Source organism: Pelecanus crispus, chromosome 2 (assembly GCF_030463565.1).
Source record: "Pelecanus crispus isolate bPelCri1 chromosome 2, bPelCri1.pri, whole genome shotgun sequence".
NCBI lineage: Eukaryota > Metazoa > Chordata > Aves > Pelecaniformes > Pelecanidae > Pelecanus > Pelecanus crispus.
Window position 1 is genome coordinate 133,933,545 of NC_134644.1, and position 11,315 is coordinate 133,944,859.

The 11,315-nt window shown below is 37.8% G+C and overlaps 1 protein-coding gene across 1 annotated transcript in view; it reads left to right on the plus strand.

The window, feature by feature from the left end:
- The window catches only part of RAB2A (RAB2A, member RAS oncogene family), a 44,055-nt gene extending 34,052 nt beyond the window's left edge, over positions 1-10,003 (plus strand). Inside the window, exons 7-8 of the mRNA XM_075704741.1 lie at positions 5,985-6,053; positions 8,390-10,003. Of these exons, the coding sequence (XP_075560856.1) occupies positions 5,985-6,053; positions 8,390-8,485 (165 nt within the window). The 3' untranslated portion in view covers positions 8,486-10,003. The remainder of the gene's footprint in view (positions 1-5,984; positions 6,054-8,389) is intronic.
- Positions 10,004-11,315: the final 1,312 nt, after the last annotated feature.

The following is an 11,315-nucleotide window of genomic DNA, read 5'->3' on the forward strand; positions in this document are numbered from 1 at the left end:
CTTATCTGAAACGTGCAGTTCCGAGCTTGCTGAGTGGTTTCTGCTTGGACAGTGTCTAACACTTGTAGAGGCAGAATAGAATCATCTGCGTGAACTCAGGGTGACCATGCAGTCTCCTACAGCACACAATACTTATCTTTGTGTCCCTGGAGTGTCATTTGTTTGAATCCATTCACATGCACTGATCCTCAAGAAGTAAAGATACCTAGCTGTATTTGGGAAGCTGGAATAACTGTGTGCGTTCTTCTTGCAATCCAGACAGCTACTTTCAGTAATGATTGATGTGATCACCCTTAAGCAAAAGAGTTTTCTGAATACTGGTCAAACTAGTACTAGACACCATCACTGTTCAGAAGCTGATCTCAACTTGAGTTGTACTAGTGTATCACTGACTCCTGGTATGGGAGTTGATTTTACTAAGCTGTTTCCCATATGGAGGGGATTATATAGCTCTATGCCAAGCTTTCATCTTAAGAGTATTGTCTTTGTTATTCCAAGTTGTCTGCACATAAATAGAATGCAATAATGGATTCATTATTTAGGATTAAATCTGAATAGACTAACGGTTTTGACTGAAAAATGGAGCACTCCTGCTACATGTAGCTGGATGGTCATTCAATGGTTTTGTTTCAGCTGTAACTTAATTTTCTCTTCAGGCAGCTTCTTTTATACTTTTGCTTAAGTGGATAATGAATATTCAAAACCCTCCTAGAATGTTAATAACTTTCATAGTAAGGTAAAGTGACAGACAAGGTGTAATCTGACTAGAACTTGCAAAAGAGCAGGATTTCTAGTTCATGAGAATCTTTTTAAAAAAAAAACAAAAAAACCAAAAAACAAAAAAAACCCCCAAAAAAACCCCAAACCAAAACCAGTTAGGTTTATTAGCTTATATCAAAACCAGTATTCCTTCAAGTTCCTTGAAATCAAAGTTCTGTGACCTTTCAGCTGTGTGAAGCTGGCACTTTAGCCAGTTTCTCCCATGAGAAAATACAGAGGTGAAGCCTGTGTTGGTTCAGCTGTGGGAGAGAGAAGGGGCAGGATACCTGGCTCCAGTAAAGATTCACAGCTTTTACCTCCTTGTGGCAAACCCTTGGACTGTACCCCAACTGTGCAGTAAGGAACACTGGCTCTGGCACAGTTCTTGGAGCTTCTGGGTATCCCGAGGTATAATCAGAATAAAAAGTCTCAGTTAATCGAGGGTTTCAGGCTTCGTAGAAGAGCATGAAAACTATGATATGGCTGCCTGCCTGAGCTGTGGATTCTGCTGGAGAGATGGATCCTTAGTTCTGGGGGGTTTTATCTTCTTTTTTCCTCAGGTGCTCTGTCCTTAGTAACTGTTCAACAGCAGCTGCAGGACTTTTTGAGACACTTGGAGCTCTAATAGTGTGCACCTTCCCAGTAAGTTTGTCAGAAAGATCGCACTTCAGTAGGTACACATCAACAAATTGCTGTCAAGTTCTGTTTTGTGCCTGTGCACCTGTACTTCAAAAATAAGGCTACAGATGTGTTGGGGTGCTTTTTGGGGTGTAGGTTCATTATATAGCACCTTCCTACTGCTTGATAATTAACCCCTCTGTAGCCTGTTTAGTGTTCTAGGCTTCTTTCTGAAGGATCATTTAGTTATAAAAAGTATTGTCTTACTGTGCATAACAGAGCTTTGGGATCTCACTCTATTAAATGGCTATCCAGCACCACTTACACACTGGGATGGTGAATGCTCTAGGGGTAAATCCATTTGTGGTCCATGTTCTTACTGTTTCCAAATACGTTCTTTAATACCAGAGTAGTCTAACTATATTGTATCTTACTGCTTAAAAATAAGACAGGAAGTTGGGAAGGAGGAGTAAATTCTAGGTGTTGGCTGACCACAGAGGCAAGGGTCATGCTTTAGAATTTGTGAGATGTTTAACCTTTAAGCATTCCTCATTTAACTGTTAGAAAGCATTCAGAAATAATGACTGCCCAATTTGTATTTCAAAGCACTAAATTTAATATTGCCACCAGAGGGCAGCATGTTACATGAGCTGGCAGTGCAGAACCTGATATATTCTGACTTTAAGCAAAGATGAACTTGTAAAATCTGACTTTTGAAAGGATCAGTGATTCATTTACAAGTTTTTCCTGTTACGTTCAGCTTATAGCTAAGCCCTCAAATATTCGGTGTGGCATCAGCTTTCTGAGAAAGAGAAGTGACATCGACGTCTGCCAAGCAAAAACTAAATGTACCTGTTCTATAACTTGCATTCTGGTGCCCTTAGCTTATTACTCCTGTGTACAACTTCCATAAGACAGAGGTATCAGGAACTTACTCCTTTACTTCCTACGTTGTTTTTACCAGTGGTGGTAAACCTACATTACTTGTTTACTTTGTGTGATAAAATGGATGTCAAAGTTGATGTAATTCTGTGTTCAGTGTTTTTAGGATTAATTTATCTTAAGTGCAGCATCTGTACTATTTAGTAGTTGGGTTTTTGTGTTTTGGGTGGTTTGGGTTTGGTTTTGGGGTTGTTTGGGGTTTTTTTTCAGGTGAGTGTTGTGAGACTTCTTGATTCCCATGTAGCAATGTGATCTAGGAAACTCCTTATACAGATCATCTAAAGTGATATTACACTGGTATGTTGGGACTCAAAAACATCCTTCGTTAGCTTTGCAGTAGGTACAGGTGTGACAACAGGCAGATCACATCTTACAAGACTGACTTTCCCACTTGTACAGTAATGTGATTTTCCTCAGCAGGGTATTACTATTACCCGAGAACCTAGTTATAATGTGAGTGCATTTGAAAAGCATGTTATATTAAAACAAATCACTGAGTAACTTTGTATACAACCTTTTTTTTTAATGCTGCGGTACAGATACATTCAGTAGTCTTATGCAGAAAAGCATCAGTAATTTGTGATTTAGAAGGAATAAAACTAAGCATTAAATATAGACATTTTCCTGAAGTTACATCATTTTCTTTAATTTTCCTGAAATGTAGTCTAGAATATTTATATTTGGAAGTCTAACATGCCGGTTTTTGCAAAAGTCTCTCTCTTCCTTTTACGAGTAACGGAAGTACTGTGTACTAGGGCCTTGCCATCTTTCAGGTGACTGAGTATAAATCCAGATTGAATCTGGTACTGCATCTACTGGGGTTGTGAAAATAAACCTGGACCTGAGCTGATTTGGGGTGGAAGTATCTTTGTACAGTGTTTTAGTAACAGCAGCATTACGGGGATGTACAGTGCAACCACAGTAGGCTTGGGAGGCAGCCAGCCAAGTCCGTGGGCTTACTGGTTGAGGTCTTGTGTTGTGTGGAAGTGGCTAAACTCCACCTGGATCCAAGTTGGTGTGTGAAGTGCTACAGCTGTGTTCTTGCAGTCCCCTGCACATGGTCTAATAAATCCAAACTGGATTTGAGGGGAAACCGCTCTGTCTTTCTGCATCCATGGCTCAGTTAATCTGCAAATAGGATAAACTGCCCATAAATAATCGAGAGTTTATAGTATACTGCATGTTCCAGATAAGAGTTAGAACATGCAGTATTAAAAGAGATTTTTAGAAGTCGTCAGTTACACTGAGTTCACCTTCTTGTCCTTGCTAATTGGGGCACTAGCATGCAATGCCAAAATCTGATACGATATTCTTAAAGTGAGTAGACTGCTGTTTTCAGAAAAGTTCTCAGGTAGTTATTTTGAATCCGCTTGCACTTTGAAGCATAAGCTAACTTAAAATACATGGATGCAAGAAACAAATGGAAGTCCCAAGGGATGCAAGTCTCTTTTCATGGCTGACTAGCAGTAATTTTTCAGAATCCATACCAACTGAAGAAAACATGAGGTAGATTTATTATGTGCTATATTCTTGTCGAACCATTGTTTTCAAGTAGGAATTATTTATATGTGACCCAGTGTAGCCTGGCATTTTGCCATGCAGAATAACAGTACATACTGTTTTAAAACTAGTATGTGATGCACCAGAGTCACTGAGGGGAATGTGGTAGTCAGATCGTGTCTTTTCAAGACAACTGAAATGATAGAACTGAGATGAATGGAATATTTGGATTTTTCAGATGGTTTCTTAGGCAATATGTTTAATGTTAAAATAGACTGTACCGAACTCAGTATGCTTTTTTGCTTTGTACAGTACATGTGTAATAACTATGTTGAAGGGGGGGTGAGGATTGAGTGTTGTTAAAATGCACTGGAAAATATAGTGTGACTTACTATTTTTTTGTGAGGATAGATGTGTTCCTGTGGTGATCTGTTCTTGAGCATAGCATGCAGGAGACATTTGGTACTCAGCTGTGTTTGGAGTTTGTAGTCTTAAAATTCTAGTTTTGTTGGTCTAAAGTAATTTTTATAGATCTAATGTAATTCTCATGAAATTAATTCTAAGAGCCCAGGTATCCTTAGCCAACATCATGTAGAACTGTTACGAGTGCCAATTGTTAAGTGCTTGTTTACATGAAGTTATCATAACACATTTTTAAGACTTCAAGTTCTGTTTAATGTCCCCCTGAAATAGAAGCAAGCAAGTATCCTCACAGATTGCAGCTGTGTGAATTTCCAGTTTTTGACTGACACCTTTCAGTAGGCCCATGTATGAGGCCATTACAATAATTAGTGTGTTATCTTGGTTTCTGATAAGTTTGAATTTTTTTCTTACATCGAAAACTTCCAATGTCTGAGGAATTTGAATCAATTCGTAGTTGGCTGAAAGCCAATTTTTCTCCTCAACTCTAACGCGTGTTTGAAAAACGAACTCACTTCCTAAGTGCCTTGTGAATCTGCAATGATTAATTCTTCTCATTATTTTGCTGCAAATTCTCATGACCCTCTGTGATGATTCGATCACCCACTTAGAGTTTATGCATATTCATATCTTTCCGCTCCTGCTGCAGTCGTTCAAGTCTCCTTCACTGGCTGTGGTGTGTGCTTGGTGCAGTAATTGAGCTGCAGTAGATTGATTACTCTGGGGAGCTGTAAGGCCTTTAAAGGTGAAAACATATCAGTCCTGTTAATTAGGAAACAAAGCTCTGGTGGCAAGTTCAGCAGTCAAATGCTTCCAGTGTAGAAATGAGGAAAGGTATGATTTGTTCCTCTCCATGAACCCTGTTTACTTTTTTTATATTTGAATTAGGTCTGTATTTGCTGTAATAGGCTTCTGCAGAAGATAGTGTATCTTGTATGATTGCATGGTGTTGGTATTTTAAAACAAAAAGAACTATATGTTTGATTGTAATTATTAGCTGCTGTTAATCACGTCTTAAATTATACATTATTTTAGGTATTGCTTGACCTATAAAGTTAAATGAGAGATGAAGAATGGAATCACTGATTGTAAACTTTAACGAAAAACGTTTATATCATTCGCTTTCTCAGACCTGAATGTCAGTCTTTTCTCTGAATTAAAACAATAGATTTTCAGAAATCATAATAAAACCTGGGGCCTCTCCTTTCTAGTATTAAGATGTCTATTGCCTATCGTGTGCAAGATTAATTAAAGAGAATACGTTCTTAAAATTAGGTGAATATTAAATGATAGCATAAGGTTTCATCCAGCAGACAGCATCCTTACATCATCATTGTAAGTACCCTGTGGTTTTATGTTGCTAAGCACTCTAATCTAGAGTGGCCTATTACAAAGATATTAAGGGTAGGGGAAACCATCTGCCACACAATCTACCCATAAGGGTCAGAAATAAATAATTTAAAAGTAATTTATATATCTTAAAAACCACTTTTTCCCTGTAATTACTGGACAACAGATTGTAGAATACAGATGTTATGAAAATGCCACTGTTTTTGTAAACAGCGTGTGATCCATTGCTACTTCAGGGTAGGTTATAGGATGCTGTTGTCATACCTGTTCCTGCTGAGGTCGGGAAGAAAAGTCTCACTGAAACAACTGCACATGAGATTGGATTCCAATTAGTGCATCTTACACCAAAGGATATTGCATTCATTGTGTTTGTGGGTTTTTTCCCTCTATTTTAGGCATTTATTAACACCGCAAAGGAGATCTACGAGAAAATCCAGGAAGGAGTTTTTGACATTAATAATGAGGTAACTTTTTAGTACTCTGAACACTTTTTGTTTGTTTTTTAAATGTACAAAATTCACCTTCCCTAGGAGGCTGGACAGTAAAATATTTGTCTGTTCCATTTGGATGTAGAAGTGTCTGCCATTGTGATAAAAATGGATTAAAATAAGTGACCCTATCCATCCATGAAGCATCACAAAATAATATAAATCCCCAAAAGAGAAGAAAATCCACTTTCATCCACTTCTCCATATGGTGTCATCTGTTTTCAAAGATAATTTTCCACTATGTAAATGGGGGACCATGTTGATATGCCAGATGCACTCCATGAGCTGTCCAGTGTAGGGGAGGGATTGCTTTGAGAGTTACATAAAAGACTTTTGAAATGTTCCTGGTTTAGGTGGCTGGATTCTGTAGGGAATAAAAGATTAGCCATTTTGCCTATGCACATTACTGAAATTATAGATTATCGGGGCCTGTCTCTTTGCTTGTTTGTGGTGGGGGTGGGGAGGCGGAGCAGGGAGCACTTCTATAATGCGAGAGCCTAGAAAGACCTATAACGTCTCTCTTGAATTTTGAAATCATCGTGCTGCTGAAAATCTTGAGCAGCAATGAGAGAGGTTCATGGCCATAGAAAAAGCAGATTCAAATGCAGTGGTTGTAAATAGAAGTATTAGGATCATATAGAAATGTTAGCATCATATAAGCTTCCTGTTAACATTCACATAGAAAGTCACACCCCATAAAGTTTAAATTTGACAATGTGGTCAGTCCTTTCCGATGCCCAAGGTTTGTTGTTTTTGGGTTTTTTGTGTGGTGGTGTGTTTTGTTTTTTTTTTTTTTTTTTTAATCCTGCATGTCCCTGAATATCATTGCAGAGGTGCTTAGTGAAACCACATGTGAAAATCTGCACCACCACTCTTGTTCTGTATCTGTTCTGTGAATAGGTGCATGCTCTGGGACTGTCAGTCTGACACATCTCTTAAGCGTGATAGTCCTTGCAGAATTGTTCAAAGAGTAGTGAGGGAATTGGCAGGGCTCAATTAAATCGCTTCGCCTCTTTCAACATGAGAAAATTTAGACTATTAAAAATATTGCTCTTATGATTTTAGAGAGGAAATAGCGAGAAAATTCAGTAGTGTGCAAAGTATTTGCATTAGAAAACTTGTAGCTAAATAAGCCTTGAATAGCAGTTCTTCAAAGACACTAATTCTGACTGGAAAAATGTGTGTGTGTGTTTCTATATGGTGTTTTGGTGAAACACTGTTGAAATTCAGTTTAGTGTTGAAAAACTTAGAATTTTCTTTAACATTTTTCCTAAAGAAAATGCAGCCGGTAGTGCAACATAAATTGGACAGTAATCAGAGTGTCTGGAAAAAGCATGCTCATTGTATCTGTCGAGTTTCATATAGTAGCTGACTGCTTTACTGTGCCTTATGGAGCTTTGATTGCAATATGCTGTCAAGAGCCAACAGTCCGTGCTATTTATTTGGCTTTACGCCAAGTCTGGCTCCTTGATTCCTCAAGAAGTTGCTATCAGCCCAGAGGGGGCAAAACCAATGAGCCATAGGGCATGCTTTTTATTAAAGAGGAGTCAAAGAGCGAAAAGAAACCACATCAGCTGCTGTCAATACTGAGCTAGTGCCAGAAACCCCAAGGCTACTACTGTTGCAGAACAACTGCCAAGCACTATAAATCTGAGATTTACTGTGACGCAAAGTTTCCTTAAGAGCTTAATTTCTGAAGCTACTGTATTACTTTTCTCAAAGTGCTGTATTTTTAGGTAAAATCCACTTGAGGGAGTGAGGGTTAAGATATAAGTGTGATTTTGATGAATGAAAGAGCTACGCTGTGTGTGGGTTCTTGGCAAGTAGCCATGTCTTTCGGGATCATAGAAATTATTGATGACACAGAACACTCGTATGCCCTTAGCCTCTACAGCTGATTCAACACAGAAAGAAATGCTGTCTAGAGAGGAAAAGTTTTATATTAAACTATTAAACTAATGGAGATTTTGGTGAGAGGGGAGAGGTTATACGTTCCTAGCAAATGCTATGTATTTTTAAAGCCTCATACCAAGTAGTATTCAAATACAACTCTTGCTCTGCGTTTTTGGTTAGGAGTTTAAGGTACAGAGTTTAACACAGAGATAAAATTTAAATGAGAAGGAAAGCATCTGCCTTTAAATAATATTTAATTGCCAAGGACATGTTGCTAAAAAAAAAAACCCACAAACTTTGCTATATTTATTGCATACATTAGGAGAACTTGCTATATGATCATCTAAAAAAAAGAAAAAAGCTTTTCAAGTATGATAGTGTTCTGAGATAATTACACTGTGTATTAAACTTCATTTCAGGCAAATGGCATAAAAATTGGCCCTCAACATGCTGCTACTAATGCAACACTTGCAGGCAATCAGGGAGGACAACAAGCTGGAGGAGGCTGCTGTTGAGCCTGTTTTTACTTTCTAGCTGCCTGGATGGGGCCTACTAACTTGTTTGTTCACCCTTCCCTCCCCCTCCGCCCCGCTCGCCTCCACTTCAATTCAACTGAGACATGAAACTTGTAAGTTGGTTTCCTGTTGCAGAAGAAGACTTTATCCTTCAAATTCTTGTATAACTTTGAATAAATGGTTAATGTTCACTTAAAGACAGATTTTGGAGATTGTATTCATATCTATTTACATTTGATTTCTAGGTCAATTGATGTGATTATTTTTGTTAAATGTTGTCTTGTGCCCTTGACTACGAACTGAATTGTATTAAACACTACAAAGTCATCTGAGTATTTTAATCAGTTTGTGTAGTTAGGTTTCCCAGCTCCTGCGGTTACCTAATGTTTAATATTGTAGAGCTGTCCTCAAGTTTTTTGTCAATTTTCAAGGCTATAAAGAGAAGCGGAAGGACTCTTTTAATTCTGTATTTATCACTTTCTGTATATATAGTTTAATAACCTGCTTGGGTGTACTTGCCAAGCTAGAATTCTTTAATGCATTTGCATAAATTCTATACTACTTAGAGCTTGAAAACTACAGAAGCATTACTAGAAGTTGCTTGGACGCTAAATTTTAAGCCTTTTTGACATTGTTAGCATGTTCATCCTCCCCTGTCATTATCCTGAAGTCCAAGAGAAATGCTTAATGTATATTACTAGAGGCTACGTACGTGCTATCTATTTTAATGCCAAATGTTTGCTGTTTGTCCACAATTTCCACAGCACCTCTTCAGAAATGGATTAGCTGTTTGCCTTAACGAATACTATAGGTAAAAACAGAGTGTGAATGAAAAGTAGAGGAGGAGTTGATAAACTTAAAATGGCACATTATAAAAACATTAATCTTTTCTTAATGTTTTTTTCTTGTTTACCACTTTATTTCTAGGTATATTTTTCATGCAAGGACAGTTTTTCAACCTAAATGTACAGTGGTTGTGTAAAGTTTTCTTTTAGTGACAACTTGTAATCCTAAATATATGGTAAGCATCTTGTCTATTGTGAAGAGGGTGTGAAAATAAAATCTGCCAGTTTGGAAATCTTGATGAAAATCAAAACTAGAAATGCTTTGGTACTTCTTATGATGATGGTCGGGTGGGGGGGGATGTTTTGACTCAAATGAAAGGGTTGCAACAGTACAAAACAAAATCTTGTGTTTAAGTGTTTATTTGTTAAAGTACAGAATATTCATGTCACTTATCCTATAAATGAGGAAACAACTGAGTTTCCACTTCATCCTATTTATATAAATTGCAGATAAAAAAGGGTGACACTAATGCTAGGCCATGCTTCATGTATTTAAAAAAAAAAGGGGGGGGGGGAGTTGGAAATGACTGCAAAACTTTTGTCTTACTGGACCAATACTGACTGCAACACAGCACTGGGGGACATGGATCCTCATGTCATCCATTCTCATTGTCAGAACTTTAACATCGGAAGTGAATAAACTTCAGCCTGACAGGTGTAACATAGCAGTGGTTCTGAGATTAAATAAAGTTTAAAAAACCATGTGGAACCTTTTGTTTGTATCTGGGGAAAGGGACAAGGGATGAGGATTTGCATTGGTTGCCAACTTCAAACCTTTCTTACACATTCAGGAGCATTATAAGCAATGCAATATAATTGTTTAAACTATTTAAATTCTTAAGAGGGTACTCAATTTACTTTCAGCTATTAACTGTTTACTATATGATGCTTGCATTTATAAAACACAAGCAGTTACTGTTTCCACTGAAGTTTGAAAATGGTGTTGCATGACGGTAAAACCATAGGACCGAACTGCATTGATGCTGAGGGAAAACTGGCTTGTAGTAACTAGATGCTCACAAAAAGGAATGAATGAACAAGAGTACTTGCTTGAATTAACTGCTTGAAGCTTTTTTTGAACTGGCAACACTGCAGAACTCAATTGCTTCAGATGAGATGGGAGAAAAGCACACTCTCCTATAGCAGCCTCAGCTACGTTACAAATGGGAGTAAATGTCTCTTAGCTGTAAAAATTGCCCCTGTTAAGGGAGCAAAGGAGGGGAATTTGTACCCTATCCTAAGAAGAACAAAAATGCATGCTGTTTTAAGTGGTGATGATTTACAAAGCTAAAGCTTCTGACAGCCACTCATTTTCTGAAAGCATGGAAGATGTATAGAATTGACCAGGAATCTAGGGCTATTACAGCAAAGAGCCACCAGCACTCTTTTTTTTGGGGGGGTGAAGGGCAGGAGGAATGTGCTGTGACTTACTATAGTCAAGTGTGTGTATTGTTTTGGGTTTGTTTTTTTTTTTTTTTTAAATCCTGCTGGTTGGTCCTGGCCTACATGCCAGTCTTACCCTGTGCATTATATAAAAATCTGGTACTTTCAAAGAGGAGCTAGAGCAAAACTGAAGTTTCCTTGCATTCTGCCGGGCTTTTTGTCACAAGCTCTGTGCGTACATAATCCTTTTGTTACCAGTTAGAAATCTGTGTGTTTTAGTGGGTTTTTTTGAGAAGCCGTTGATGCTATTTTATCCTATTAGAATTTGAAAATTATATAGCACAGAACCTAGCAGCAGGGTTTACTTCTAGAGCATGTGCTTTACAAGGTTATTCTTTCACAGGTTTCTATTTTACTTGTACATGAGTGACTGATAACTTGCCTAGCTTTCATGTTGAATTTCAGTTGCTTTTATTGGTTGCATTTTTGTAACCAAAGAATTAAAACATTTCATTATTCCCCAGCAACTGCACAGCCATTATGTGTAATGTAAGACTACCATCGATACTGAAAAACCATAGCATGGTGCAGTTTCCCTGTAC